At 49.4% G+C, this 15,829-nt stretch overlaps 1 protein-coding gene across 1 annotated transcript in view; it reads left to right on the top strand.

Moving 5' to 3' along the window:
- The first annotated feature begins 540 nt into the window (after positions 1–540).
- Positions 541–15,829, top strand: part of LOC121463413 (solute carrier family 23 member 1-like) — a 40,269-nt gene continuing 24,980 nt past the window's right edge. Inside the window, exons 1-3 of the mRNA XM_041675612.1 lie at positions 541–630; positions 9,725–9,868; positions 11,570–11,727. Coding sequence (XP_041531546.1) covers positions 589–630; positions 9,725–9,868; positions 11,570–11,727 — 344 coding nt within the window. The 5' untranslated portion in view covers positions 541–588. The remainder of the gene's footprint in view (positions 631–9,724; positions 9,869–11,569; positions 11,728–15,829) is intronic.

Here is a 15,829-nt window from a genome sequence, read left to right as displayed (position 1 = left end):
TCATTTGACCCTCAGAAGGGTCGTGACCCACAGGTTGAGGACCACCACTCTAGGCCGTGGTTTCCACTCATGAGCCTTAATGGCAGAGTGCCCAGAACGAGCAATGTCCCTCTCTCGTTAATCATTTCCCTCACGCGTCAACCCTGCTGGGTGTGTCGTCTTTTCAGGGAGTTCTATCCTATCTCGGTCAGTTTTCAGGTTGGAAGACCAAAAGCTTACCTGTAACCTTGCTCTAGTCCCTGCACCTGCCCCGGGAACAGGGCCTTCGGAAAGAGTTCTCAAGTCACACTCTGTTTCCTTGGTACTCTGGGAATTATTCTTGAGTCCATGAAAACCCATCAAACCACGAAGTGGTTTCCACAGCTGGAGGCTGGAGGGGCACCAGCCACACACACACACACACACACACACACACACACACACACACACACGTCAGACTAAGGGTAGATCCCGCAGGTACCTCCCTCAGTGCCCGCCCTCTGAGTCAGACACTACTTTAACCCTCCTCTCTTGGAGCTCTGTCTCCCTGGTGTTCCCTGTTTTGTTTCTCTCGAGGGGAAGACAGAAGGAGAGCTCCCTGGGGTTGCCATGAATTCTGCCACCATCAGCTGTGAGTCCCCCAGCTCCCTGGTGAGTGCTGGTCAGGGTAGCCATGGAGGGAAACAGGGAGGGGAGCTGGAGGGAGCAGCTCTGCTTCCTGACCCCTTTCCATCAGACAGGAGTGGCTCCCCCTCCTTGGCTCCCCCAGGGCCTGTTACCTCCAGTTGCCCTCACAATAGACTTTCTCTGAGCCTTGAAGTGAACCACAAAGAAAGCGATGGAATGGGGAAGAGGTGGAGGGTGGGGCCAGGTTTCCTGACAACACTCTCCCTGCTGCTGTTTGCTTCCTCTGGTTTACCAGGTGGTCTCTGGAGAGGAGTCCTTGACTGGTTTCCGGTCCCTCAGCGTTAGGCTGCGCTTTCTTTCCAAAGCTCCTTTTGAATCAAGCAAAGGGAAGCGAAAGGTGGTCAGGTTGTCATCCTTCCCACCTGACTTAGCAGGTGCTTCTTTCTCTGTTTTACACAAGAGAAACCTGAGGTCCAGATAAGTCTGGTCACAGTAACCCCACGGAGGCCTCTCTCGCTAGACTGGGAACCCTGGCCTCACCACCCTCTGAGCGGAGACCTTATGTCTTTGTCATTGCTCACTGCAGGGACCAAGGCTTCTCTTTTCAGATCCAGCTGAAGGGTTGGAGATAGGGACCACCCATGTACCTGAGTACCGGAGTTAGGTTCTTGGTCTGCTCTCTGGAGCCGAACACAGGCTTTGCCCACTCTGTTCATATTCCTGGCAAGGGCCCCTAATATTCTCCTCTGAGAAAATAATGGATCTTTAAGAAAAAGACTTGGTCTCACTGCAGAATTATTTTTGCTATGCTTTTTGGAGATAAAAAAAAGAAATATGTTGAAAATTCCATTTTCTCCTCAGGAATGTTGAGCATCTTAGAATTTGGGCTTCTGTGAGACAAATCTTTCATACAGAGCAGAGGACTTGCATGAATCTTCCTGGGGTAGTATGAACAAATGTCTACTCAGCCCACATAGGGCACTGGTGTCGGACCCATCCCACCCAAGCCGAGCCTGGTGACCAAGAGTTTATTTGGCTTACTTACAGGAGCATGGGTGACCCCAAAGTAGCTTTGAGTCACTACTGGAAAGTCTCACCCCATCATGATTGCTGACTTCTCTGGATCTGTGTAGATGAGGTCCCCCTAAAGTAACTCCCATACCCTGTATTCTCTAGCCCAAGTGAGGCTGGTGACATACAACCAGCAGGAGCTGCAAGAGAGAGCGGCTGGAATCTCAGGGGACGGTCTAATGACCTTCTCCAACCCATCCCTCCATGAGGGATGCCAACAGGCCCACTCGTTTGTGTAGTCAGAACCACTCTGATGATCTGGTCATGGTTGTTGTGTTCAGAGGAACGTTCTGTAACGTTCCTTAGAGGGAGGCATTCTGTAATGTTCCTCCTCTTCCTTCAGCTTTTCCGTTCTTCCCACCCACCCCTCCAGTGATGTTCTCCAAGCGTTACGGGATGATACAGATACGTGATTATTTTCTTCCATCTGTGGCTGAGTATGAGGCTATTATACAGCAAGGGTCACTTAGCCTCAGGGACTTGACAGGTTATGAATCTCTATGGTACACTTCTGACCAAAAAGGGTGCCTTTGCACATCTTTCAGAGGCCTTTCTAAGTCTGCAAAAGACTTGGAGGTCAGCAGCATGCCATCTATGGAGAGGGCGAGAGGCTCTCTGATCTACCTCCGTGTTCTGAGCGAGTGCCGGGAGTCAGGAGTCAACGACTAAGGGGGGGCTACTAAAGGAAACTGTTGGCTAGGCCCAGTACAGCATGCAGAACAGCCCATCACCGTTGTCAGTTGTTTTCTCAGAAAATGTAGGCTACGGTGGTACCTTTGAGAGGCGCTGCTTTAGCCAGCACCCCACAATCTCCAAGAGATGTTTGCCTTTCTCCTTCCAGAGTAGTGCCAAGGGGCTTCCCAGCATCACTCCACCCTCAGGAGGCTAGGCAAGGCTGTCTTGTGGTCTTTTCTGACCTAGTCAGGGTCAAAAGGAAAGGTCATATTTGTATCTGCTGGGGCCCCCACAGGCTCCCTCTTTATTGATCATATTGGCTCCTGGAAGGGCTCAGAGCTAAGCACAAAATCTCCACTCCCAGTGGAGAAATGAGAATGGAATACTCTGGGGAAGAACTTGCATGCTCCTAAGTGAAGTTCAATTTTTAAAAAAGTAATTTGCTTATTTATTTGCACGCACCATTCCCCCGCTGTATCCACTAGCTGGGGCCCATCACCCTCGATGTTCCCGGTGGTCACCTGGGTCTAGCATCCCCCTAAGTTCTAATACCCAGCACATTCGTAGGGGACCAATAAATCTGCAGTTCTAAGTGGGGCCTCCTGTCACTCTGCATGGTCCTCATCTCGGGTTGCACTGGCTACTCCTTTAAGAGCTCCTTCCTCCAACCCACAGAGCTCCTTCTTCCAACCCACAGAGCTCCTTCTTCCGTGACAGCGAACACACTGGGGATCACAGTACGACCCCTCTGTTCCTTTGGTGATCTCTACTGAGCCTTGAAGCTTTCCAAAGGCAGGGAATCACAGCCTTTGAGTTTCTGGCAGTTTTCTCCCTAGAAACCCCAGCTTCACGCTTATCTTGCTCCATAAGCTTCTTGAGAAACCCAGCCAGTCCCCTTTTCTTGCTGTTTCTTTTTCTTACCTCTATCGATTGCAGTAGCATTTCACAAGCCCAGTTTGCATCCTAGCCTAGTCACCTCGCTCCGCCGATCCCCTCCTTCTTTTGAAAAACCATGTGAAGCTCCGTGAACTCAAACAAGCCTGGGACCAGTCCTAGGTCAAGGCTGAATTCTCTTCTTTCTTAATTCTCGAACTAACACAGGCTTGCGCACCCTGGTAAACTGGACACCACTCACCACTTCTCTCCTGCTCAGTTCCTTCGCTATTATTTTTTCCTTCATCTCTTCTTTCTCCTTGTTAGATTTGTTCCCCTGGCTTGAAGTTTGTGGCTTCCAGGAAGAGCTGTTCACCACCAAACTATTTGTATTCTGCTTTCCTGTGACGGTCCAGCCAGCCAATACCGTCATCTTATCCTTCATTCTCAACTCTCCCCACCAATGTATAATCTAGCAAGGGCAATAGTGTATGCAGTTTTTGTTGATTTTTTTCCTGCTATAGTTCTTCCTTACATTTTTGTTTGTTTTTTGATACACACACACACACACACACACACACACATATATATATATATATTCCCCGGGGCAGATGGCACAGCCTCAGTAGCATTACTGCCCACAGCAGGAGCATGTCAGCAAAGAGGCACAGAACATGGAGAGGCACTAAGGCGGAGTCGTGGGGGCCACCGTGAGGAATGTGAAAATCCCAGGAACCAGCTCCAGGGAACTGGAAAGTAGGAAATCATCTAGGGCAGGCAGGCGGGACCTGAAGAGAGGAAGGAATGGGCACTTTGTGGTGCAGATGATGCCCGAAGAGGCAGAGGACCCACAGCAGTCCTCGCTGCACCGGAGCCCCTCCCCCTCTGCTCACATGCTCCTGAGAGCCAAAGCCCCATCCCTACCCACCAGACCATAGTTACTTCCCTGCACTATGGAAGAGGAGGTGGCTTACTCTGGACAAACCCAGGAGCCTCGCTCGTTCTCAGACTCATCATCTGTGGAATGGGGATGGGAGTAGTGGGACGAGATGGAGGTGAGACCCCAATGAAAGGGTCTATTGGAACCTCTTTGTTCATCAGAATGTCTTTTCGATGGAGTCGTTCAGTAAGACCAAAGACTAGACACTGAGCTGAGAGACGTACCTCCAGCTGGAAGGGGTGATCTGTCTGCTCATGCCATTGCGTGACATCAGGGAAGGCTTCATGAGGGACCCATCGCTTTTCCAGGCAGGGCTCAGAGGCTGCTCCGCATCTCATGTGCGCAGCTCCTGGTCTCCTCTGGTTTTCCTAGTATTCCACCATGTCTTGAGCTGGGACACCTGCCACATTCCTTTGAGACCATCTCTCCAATATCTCTGGTGTGTCACCCGGTTCTACGGCACCCGGTTCCGTAAATATCTTTAGTGCACCAGCACTTTGTGGCTGATACACAGGACTGTAAGGTACCACGTCCCCCGCTGCTTCCATTTCCATGCCCCGCCTCTTTGCATAGATAACTTGGGGTAGTTCACAGCAAAAGGCACACTTTCAAACAAGTGTGAACAAGATAGAAAAAGCAAAGCAAACACGGGAGGAAGAAAACAAATGTATTTGGAGAAAGGCTTATCACTGAGCTCAAAGTATTGTCTTGGGCTCCTCTTCGTACCAACCTTGCAAGTCTCAGAGATTCATGCAAGTCACAGACTCTATCACAAGAGACTAACAAGCTATATTCAGTGAGGATGTTTTCCTGGGCTCTAAGCTCCTTTTAGGTAATTTTTTAAACTGTGTGTTGGTGTTTGACCTGCATGCATGTCTATGTGAGGGAGTTACAGATGTTTGTGAGCTGGAGTTACAGATGTGGTTGCTGGGAATTGATCCTGGGTCCTCTAGAAGATCAGTCAGTGCTCTCAACCACTGAGCCATCCCTCCAGCCCCTAGGCTCTCCCTTTAAAGTGTGATATCTGATGTCGGATCAATTTCTCCCATGACTGATTTGAAGCAAATACGGAAGTAGTTTCTGTAACTACAAGATGGTTTGTGTGGGTATGAAGAATGTAGGTGATTGGCAAATGTCTTTGACTGACTCCCAGCCTGTCACTGTGTTCGCTGTCCCTTCACCTTCCAGGGAGTCCCAGAGGTCCTGGAAAGAGTGTGTGGTGAATTTTCTGGCCGAAGCCGCAGAACTAAAGTATTGCGGCCTGAGAGTTCATCCTCATAGGCTGCGCGAGGCACTCCCATGCCACGCAAGCCGGAGGCTGGGAGCACCCCAGGGGTGTCCTGGATGCTAAATAAGACAGTGGCACCTAGGGTGGTCAGTTGTGCCAGGAGTGACAGGTTACATGTGCCCAACCCTTCTCCCTTGTGTTTCTTTCTTTGAGTTCCCCTACCCGAGTAGTCAGCTGGTCTCTCAGAGGCTCTCTCTCTCTGTCTCCTCTTTCCCGCAGCTCCTTTCTCAGTGGCATGCCCCTCACAGATGCTTTCATAACTTTGCTAAATCCTCACCAAATGCGTCCAGAGGCAGTGCTTCCTCCGGCAGCTTCTCCTCTATCTCCAGTCCAGCTTTGACCCTTGAAGAAAGACTTCTTCCAGGTACAACCCAAGGACCAAGCGGTGTCGGTACCTCTGGACAGATATGAGATCCCGAAAGGTCTCCAAATAGATAAAGGTAGAGAGTTAAAAGCAATATGCAAAACAAAGCCCACTCTTAGATGACATTCACAGTCATTCCTTGATAGTATTTGCCCACCTGCTTCATCAGCTCAGGGAATGCCCACACTGCCCGAGAATAAAGCAAGACTCTTACGTTTCTGATTTAGAGACCAATGGGAGAAGACCTGCGAACAAATGTTTTAGGTGGGAGCAAAGTAGTTCCCCAGAGCTGTGCTGAGGCTAGCTCAAGAGATTCCATACAGGGAAGTATGAGGCTAGCTCAGGAGACTCCATACCGGGAAGTATGAGGCTAGCTCAGGAGACTCCATATCGGGAAGTATGAGGCTGGCTCAGGAGACTCCATATCGGGAAGTTTGAGGCTGGCTCAGGAGACTCCATATCGGGAAGTATGAGGCTAGCTCAGGAGACTCCATATCGGGAAGTTTGAGGCTAGCTCAGGAGACTCCATATCGGGAAGTTTGATGCTGATTTATGGCTCCCTCCCTCAATGTGCTGCACTGGGCTTTCCTCATGATCGCTGGTGAGGGGCTCATGGGCACACACTAGGAAGGAGTCAGGTTGAGTATTTGCATTCTACCCCTGTGGAGGGTCTGACTTCCTGCGCCTTCAATGGCACAGAGGTGTGGCTTCCCCCTCCACATCCCCATCCTTGCCAGCCAGCACTTCCCCTAAGTTAGCGCTTTCTTGGGGAAGGTGGTTACTGCTATTACAGCAATGGGGAGCAATGACTTCTTGGCCCCTATGAGTCATTGGCAATGTCCAGAGATATGTTGGGTTATCACAGCCAGAGGAGAGGAGGGGCCAGGGAGGGTGCTGAACATAACACAGTGCATACTTCAAACACCTCTAGCCCCCCCCCCCAACACAGGGCACACAAAGAATTATCTAGTCCAAAGTGTCGGCAGTGCAGAGAGGTAATGAGACCTCACTTAGGAAACAACAGTCCCCTCTGTTGTTCTCTATTTGTAGAGATGCTTTCTAAGACTCCAGCAGAAGCCTTGCTGACACTTCAGGCAGTGCTGAACGGTATCGTTTCTCTCTATAAACACACATCTATTCGTGGTGTGTGCACGTGCGTGTACTTTCTCCTTTCCACCCTACAATGCCATCACGTGGTATCCATGTGTCCTCCCATGCCCCATCACATACCACTCTTGCACGCTAGGGTCCTAACTGAGAAAATAAGAGCTGCTTGACCACAAGTCCTGTGATTCAAAGGCAGTTGGTCTGATATCAGGGATAGCTACTCCGTGAGTAATCAGAAGGCAACACGTATAGCGTGCGTATACAGAATAAAGGATAATTCTCTTTCCAGGCAGGGTGGGAAGGTCTGTGTAGGATCCTATCCCACTGCTCAAAATGGCGCAGTTTGAAATATAAAGCTTAGGACTGCAGAGGCGGCTCTGGGGCTAAGAGTTACTGCTCTGGCAGAAGGACCCAAGTTCAGTTCTTGGTACCTCTGTTGGGCAGCTTCCAATCCCCGGTATTTCTAGTTCTAGGTTGACACTCTCACCTGACCTCCATGGGCACTTGTGCTCATGTGCACACACACACACACACACACACACACACACACACACACTTAAAAATGATAAAAATTTAAAATGTAAAGCTTATGAATGTGTTTCTTTCTGGAATTTTCCATTTAATATTTCCAGGCTATGGCTGGCCTTGGCTAACTGAAACCTTGCAAAGATACTTCCAGTTCTGGGGGCAGGGTGTATGGGAGTCTGCTCTGTAGGGATGGCACTTTCTGGAGCTGCTGAGAACAGCTACATAGTTCTTGATCTGCTGTTGCTCTCAGCTGTCCGCATCTGATCAAGCTGCGAACCACCATCTCACACTTCTCTGGAGCAGAGCCATAGATCCATTAGATAGAGAACACACAGAGCTCCGGTCCTTGATATTTTAGAAGTTCATGAAGATATTTTCATTTGTTTAAAAAAAGAAATGGAAACGGCTAGCGGTGTAGGTCAGAGTGGAGCTGGCCCAGGGGAGGCTCTGGGTTTGATCGCCAGTGTTGCTAAATAAATACTTGAATGAAAAAATTCATTTTGAAGGCATTTAGTACATGACTCACTTTTCTACTGAGATAATCCACAAATATTTTAAATATTTTTTCCGGGGAAGGAAGGGGCATACAGGGTCAATGCGCTTAACGCCGGTCCAGAGGTCACGCGCTGCCACTGCTCCAGGGATGTTCTCTGAGTGGGGCTACAGTGTAGGACACTCAGGTGTGGAGAGAGATTGGAGGAAGTGACTTCAATGACCTTGCAGGTCTGTCTTCTGCTGCCCACACTACCCTTAGGGCAGCTCTGGCTGTGCCATTGCGTAGACCCTGCACTCTGTGGTCTGACCAGGGCCCGGGGACTCCCCTGGGGACACATCAGCTAGAATGACTTGATCCGCGTGCTGGTGGCCACACCAGAGATAACGTTTCAATGGTCCTCTACCTCCAACCAGATGTCTCAATGTGAGCCACAAGCACAGGTCAGCCCTGCCATTTATGGAAGGTCATAGTGAGCACAATAGTTAATGTTTATTGGGTGATTTCGCTGTGTCAAGCCCTGAACTGTGTGCTTTCTTTGTGCTGCAAAGTGGTTTTCTCAACCACCTAGATTTATTAATACAGATAGGAACATCGAGGCAGAAATATTATTGATTTTCCCAAAGTGAATAGGCAATGCAGTCAATAAGTCGGAATAAAAATCTATAATCCCAAGTTAGTTTTTAGTTAAATTGTGGAAATGCAGATAGACTGTTGGGTCTGGATTATTCTCTGTGCACGGCACCCATCTGCACTAATCTGTCATTGTCATTCAGTTCACACTGATGATGACAGAGACTTCACAACAAGCTGGGATGATAAAGAGAAGCAAGCTTCTGATGGCTCTTCCTTGAAGTTCCCTGAGTCATAGACGAGGAGCTGTGATACAGAGGCGTCCATTGGCGCTGGGTTCTCCATAATCTGTTAGCCTCTGTATCGTGTCCAGTTACGGTTTTCTGTGATGGCCCCCATTTGCTGTAAGGAGAGGTTTCCTTTCCAAGGGGTGGTAGCTATGCTTCTCTGTGGGTAGAAGGATAAGATTTAGAATAAAAAACTATGCTGGTCTAGTGAAATGACGGTAGTAGGTGTTGTTCGTTTGTTTGTTTTCTGATGGCCGTGATCTCACTAGCCCTGGGAAGTTGGCTGGGTTTCTAGCAGCAGGCACAGTCTCCCTCCTGTGTATGGCTCTTGAGTGCAATTAGACAGCGGTTGGTTGCCACTGGCACGCGTCTGCCCCCTCTGTGGATATCTGGCCCTGCTGGTCATTGTCGTGGCTCGTCGGTGTTGATGCTGGGCACTGCGTAACCGCTTTCCTCCCATCTCAGCTTGCATAGCATTTTCTGGAAGCATGGAGGCTAGATCGTAGGAAAGAGGCTTTCAGGTCCGATCCAGCTCAAATCATTTGAGTACTGTGTCTTCAGCCATAGGGGCCAGGCCCACCCTCAATTCCTGAAAGGAAATCTGCCTATTTTTTGACTTTAAGGCATGCTCCTGTCTTCTTCCTGGCAGAGCTGTCTCTTTGCCAAGGCTTTGGGTCAACACCCTCTTCCACTCTCCACAGCTCAAGACTTAAGATTCTTTAACACAAATGCCTAACGTAGGGGACAAGGTGGCACTGTTCTTTCCTTCTCTGTCTCTGTATTCCTCAGCTGGCTAGCACCACTGATCCCAGTCCTAGGCCTCCTGTGTCTGGAAGGGTGTCCCGCCATGCGGCTGAAATCAGGAAGTATAGTAGCTTTCTCCCGGAGTATCACACATGCTCTTTTCTTGTCTCCACAGAAGGTCGATGGTGTGCCCAGTTCCCACACCAAAGGCCAAGGCGAGAGGCAGGATGGGCAGCCGAAGGATCCTAGCAGCAGTCACCTGGCCTATGGCATCCTGGACAGCCCACCATGGTATCTCTGCATCTTCTTGGGGATCCAGGTAAGACGACCCAGCCAGAGCACCTGATCCAAGGTGGTTCTCTGTCAAACAGCTACAGATCTAATTAGTCAGCTGCCATTGCTTCCACATCTATCCCAGCTCTGTGAGCGTGTGAGGATGAGCGCTGACTTTTAAAAGAAGATGCTGGACCATTCTCACTTGAGTGGGGGCAACTGGCTTGGTTAATGGTCCACTTCACTTAGGTGAGGCTCCCGAGAAGGCAGAGAGAGGCACCAGCTGAGCATCTTCCACAGGGGTGGTGCTGTCAGTGGCCTCTCTGTTTCAGCGTTTGCGAATGGCTATTCTAGGATCAAGAGGTTTATTTGATCACAGAAAGGAGCCGGCCCTGGTAGGTGGTATTCACCACGATTGCTGGACAGGCCAGAGGAAAAGGAAACAATGGTAGATCTGAGGCCCGGAGAGTGTGCTGGTTTCCACTGGTCTAGCTGGTGGCAGGCCAAAGGAGCCTGTGTAAGATGCTATCGAGGATGGGTGGAGCAGGGGAGGGGATAGTTCTGTTTGCTTAATGTGTGGGGCCCTGCGTTCAGTCTACAACCAAAAAGGGTTATAGAAGATTAAACTTGTGTTATTTTCCAAGGGATCGTGGGAGATCGTGAGAATGTGCCTTGGAATGGTCATGCTTTCTTTTCTGAAAACTCTGTCCCCTTCCTCAGAGCAGCCAAGCTGTCTTTGGCCATCAGTGGTTTGCGCAAGCTGCCAGGGAGTTTAAAATCTTCCCTGCCTCCAGTATACTCCACCCCACATCTGTCAAAGTGCGGTGCTGGTCATATGGTTTGGATTATCCCAGAACACCCGTTGAGGGGATTAATCGGTATCTAATCCATTGGTTGACTGGTGCCTTTGAGACATAGCTCGATATGGTGACAAGAGCCGGAGCTGCCCCTTAAAGACCTGTGGCAGTTTATTTCTTGCCTGCTACCCTCCCGTTATGCCCACCTACATGACCAGGAGATGTGGAGCCCTCTATCCCTAGGAGGAGGAGGGAGAGAGAGAGAAGTAGATGCGTACAAAGGGTCGGATTTGTGTGGGGCTGGACACTTGATGTGAGTCCAAACAGAACTAGCTGCAGCCTATGAGTGAGCTGTTCCCGCAACCCAATCGAACTGACGGTTCCGAGGCCAGAGTGTGTGAAACAGTGGCTCATTCCCGTGCCATATTAATTTCTATCTATCTCCAGTTTGTCTACAACCTACATCCATCTGATACTATGTCCCTTGGTAGCAGAGGCTGCATGCAATGACTTCTAACCTGCTCTGAACTCTGGATCTGCTAGGTGGGACTCGATAAGTCTTTGGCCAATAGCTCCAAGCTCACACTGGGGTCCTCCTTGTTCATACCCACCTTTGCTGTGGTCTTATTCTTAAGGCCCCACCTTAGTCCTATTTTATCCCCCTGTCCCTATCTTAGTCTCTGTCTCAGGGCATCTGTTCCCAACACAGTGGCCTTGTGCTCACAGCCCAGTCTCTCTGGTTGGGTCACAGCTTCTTAGGACAGAACTTTCTAGTACTCATTGCTCATTGGGATCTTCACCTGCCCCTCACTGTCAGTCTCTCGGGGACCAGGGGCGGAGTTTTCAGTCCTGGCCGTGGGTGGGCGTCCCTGGGAATGATGCGCTTCTGCCTTGGAGGATGAAGACGCAGTCGACAGCGTCCCCATACCCTCCTCCTTCTCTGTCCACAGCACTTCCTCACAGCCCTGGGGGGCCTCGTGGCTGTGCCGCTCATTCTAGCCAAGGACCTCTGCCTACAGCATGACCCCCTGACCCAAAGCTACCTCATCAGCACCATGTTCTTCGTCGCGGGCATCTGCACCCTTTTGCAAGTGTTCTTAGGAGTCAGGTAGGTAAATTGCTCTCCATGGATTCTACTGCCTGTGATACCAGCGAGGGTCTGCTTGGATGCTGCTGGGATGAGAGGAAGCTGGCTGGAGCGAGGAGTAAGAGATGATCTAGGATGCTTGGTAAAAGGTAACAAAATTCCATTTTATATTGGGGGAAATATGTTCCTTCCTAGCTTACAAAATTAAGCTAAGAGAAATGCAGGGGACATGAGGAGCTACGGGCTCAAATGCTACAGGGCACTCCTCTCTCTCTTTCTCAGTCTGTCTCTCGCATGTGTGTCTATGTGCATGTTCGTTTGAGCCTACATGTATGTCCTGGTGCACATGCCTATGAGTGTGTGGAGAGCCAAGCACACCCTCAGGCGTTGTGTCCCAGGAGCCATTCATTTTATGTTTTGAGGCAGGATCGCTCGGGGGTCTGGAACCCTCCAAGCAGGCTGGCCTGGCTGGCCGTCAAGCCCCAGGGATCCATTGGCCTCTGCCTCCCAGTGCTGGGATTATAGAGCACCCCACTACACCTGGATTGTTTTGGGGGGAGGGGGACTGAATTCAGAGCTTTATGTTTGTGTAGGAAGCACACTTTGGATTGAGCCGTCTCCTCCGCCCTTGCAGCTCTCTGTTTGCTCAGGCCAGTCTCAAATGTTTGTGAGGCCCTTGATAAGGATAAACCAATGAGGACTCAGACACTCCGTGGGTCGATGTTAGAGAGTTGTAAATCAAACTGACACACTGTGCGCTGAACTATGAACCCATCGTCCTATTTTGAAGGCCTGAGTTGAACTGAGGTCTCTCTGACTGCAGCTCAGTGTGGACCCTGGCAGTGTAGAGGCCAGCCTCCAGGCCGTGGCCTTCTTCCTTCTCTTCCAACCCCCGTCTTTGGTCCAGATCACAAACGGTCTCCCATGCATGAAAGGGGACGCTCTGGCCTGTACATCTGTGTTCCACCTGGAGAGAACAGAGTCCCCTAATAGCTACCCCCGCCATCTTTAGGCCTGTGGTTTACAGCTTCTCACCGTTAGCTTTCAGGAGGCGGGCCTGGGAGAGCGAGGCAAACTCAGGGAGAGGCAGAGGACCACTTGAGCAGAGGATCTTGGGAGACCTGGGGAGAGGTGATGGAACTGGCCTGAGTCCAAATGCAATACTTTTGGGCTAGGAGTGGAGGGCGGGAGCTGTGAGTCTGAAACCTGGAGAACCAGGTACACAGAGACAGTGGAGGCCTAAGAAGATGGACATCCCAGCCTAAGGGAAGAGAAAGAACCAGTTCACCTTCCCGTTGTCTTTTTGTTCTGTTTCGAGGAAACAGTGTCGGTGAGGAACAGTGTCATTGCTGCTGAGCGATCGCCAGGCTTTTTTGGAAACACCCTCACAGATGCACTCTGACGACTAACTATCTGGCCATCCCTAACTCAATCAAATCGACACATTAAATTAAATTATTAGACATCTCTAAGGCTCAGGGACCATTATAAAAGAGGGGCCTGCAAGTATGTGGGAGCTGGAAGACAGAAGGGCTGTGAATCTCATTCTCGAGACTCCACAGGGCCATCACAGGCACGTGCTCACAATAACTGTTCTTTCCTGAACCGTTCACGCAAGACTGGCGGAGGGGCTAGCAGGGATTTACCCTCTACTGCTGAACTATTGACTCTGGGTAGCTTGTGGGAGAGGGCAGTCATTGTCTCCAGTTGTATATCCACTGTAGAGTCCACCAGGCTCCAGTGGGTAGCTCCAAAGATAGGCAGCCCTAGTTCAGCTTAGTGGACCCCAACTCAAGCCAAGAGAAGTGGACGTGAAAGAGGTTTGCAGGAAAGGGCGGGGTCTTGACTCCCACAATATGGAGGGCAGGGATTGTAAGTTACTGTCTGGGAATCCCTCTCTTTGGAACCTTTCTTTTTCTGTACTCCTCCTTCCGCCAAATCCATTGTATCCAGTGCTCCTGCCTTTGATATTTTCTTAGCACCTGGTCCTGAGAACAGATAGCCAGTTTTGAACAGCCTGATGCTGCTATAGTTTTTGGTGTCATCTTTAGGAAAGGGCACAGGAAATTATGAATACAAAATTATGTAGAAACAAGAATACTTACAGGAAAAAGTAATCTACAACAGCAAATCACAAAATTCATCTTATTTTTTATATTTATTTATTTTTAGTAACATTATTTTTGTACATGCATGGAGGCGTGTGTGTCTGTGAGCATACATGTGCCGGTTAGAAAAGGATGCTGGGTATCTTCTTTGGTCTACCTTATTTTTAAAGACAAGGTCTCCTTCTGAACCCAAAGCCCACCATTTTGGCTAGGCTCACTGCCTGGCATTCCCAGGTCTGTCTGTTTCTGTTCCTTCATTGCTGGGGTTACAGAGGAGGATGGAACTGCTGTCTGCGTCTTTACAACGTAGTGAATTGAACGTGGGGGACTTCTCCAAACCCCCAACACAAAGTCAGGACTAGAATTCAGGCTGCAAGTGTCCACACCCAAGGCTCTTTCACAATCAAAATGATGTTTTAGTTTTGGGGTGATTTGTCATTTTCTCTTCCCTCTTCTGTCACCATCTCTGTGAGCTTGGATTTTCCCCAAAAGTACAATGAAGAAGCCAAAAACTTATCAAGTTGATTATAGTTTACATTTTAGGGCCCTGAACCCAGACTCCTGCCCCTGCCAGGGTTGGCCCTGGGACTAAGAAGCCACAGTAGTCACATACCAGAGACCTGATGTCCCTGGCTGGGTAGGAGCCGCCTCTCACCCTGCCCATGGAGAGTTACTTGCCTTTATGATTGGAGCAGCCCAATCCCCTAAGGTTCTGAAGCTGTTCATTTTTTAAGGAAAGTTTGTAACTGTGCCTCCTTTCAAAGTTTATGTTTCATTCATGTTTCTATTGCATTTTGATTATTGTCATGGCTCTCTTGTTCTCCTCCCATCTCCTGACCCACTCACTACTAGCTAGTCTCCTCTTATATTTTCCCTTTTTTTCTTTTTCTTCTTCTTTTCTTCTTTTTTGGTTTTGTTTATTTATTTGGTTTTTTTTTGTCCCAACCAGTTTCCTCCCTCAGTTCCTTCCCACCTCCCCTTCATCAGGGCTGCTTACAGAGCACAAGTGACGGCTCATTTGCAGCAGCATGGATGGATGCCTTGCCAGCCACTCGACCACTGAAGAAAACATCCCCCCCCCCCCCACCCGCAACCTTAGTTACCAGCAGCTCCTCCAGGAGTCATTGGGGCCCTGTGAGTCCTTGCCCCGTCCACGGCAGAATGTTGGCAGGACCAAACTTGCTGCTGTGAGGTCTTGGTGCCACGGCTCTGTCCCGGCTACTGACAGCATGCTCCAAAGGTCCCTCTAGACTGGACAGTCATTCTGTCTCTCCTCCTGCACGACCTTCCCTGGTCCTTGAAGTGAGTGATGGGATGAGGACTCTAATAGCCCCTTACTCTCAGCATTTCCATCAGTTATGAATCAGCAGTCACCCCTCACCCACCATGACGAGAAGCTTTTCTGGGGAAAGCTGAGAGCGACCCTAATCTATGGGCATACATATAAATATTGAGAAGGCAGTTTGATGGGAACATCACATCCCTTTGATGCCATGAATTATAATCAGGGAAAAGCTTAAGGTTCAAATTCCAGTCCTGGCTTTAGCTGTGCGAATGGAAAATCACTTGCCTTCACTAACTCTGGAATTTTCTTATTTGTACAATGAAATAATTGATTTGATAATATCCCAAAGTCTCTTTCATTTCTACTACTATAGGATAGTAGAATGAGTATATCTCGGCTGGTTACAGGAATGAGTGAACCTGGTAGCTTAGCTATCTAGGTGTTCTTTACGCTAATAATGTGTCAGGGCTCAAGGGATTCAAGGAATTCATACCCCAGGAAATAAAATTAAGAAGTAGATCATGCTGGCATCATCGGACTATGTGGGAGTAGACAAGCTGAGCTTGGCCCCACCTATGGAAATGCGTTTCCCGCTCGCTCAGGTCCTCGTGAGTTACTGGAACCGGAGGCTTTGATAATGAGTTTAGGACTGAATCAAAGGCCAAATAGATCGGGTTAATCTGCTGGTCAGTGATAATGCAGTAAGATTTCGGGAAAACAAGTCAAACCT

Source organism: Microtus oregoni, unplaced genomic scaffold (assembly GCF_018167655.1).
Source record: "Microtus oregoni isolate MIOR12 unplaced genomic scaffold, Mior012 000026F_ref0000081, whole genome shotgun sequence".
In the NCBI taxonomy this organism is placed as follows: Eukaryota; Metazoa; Chordata; class Mammalia; order Rodentia; family Cricetidae; genus Microtus; species Microtus oregoni.
This window is presented reverse-complemented; position numbering and strand designations above follow the sequence as displayed.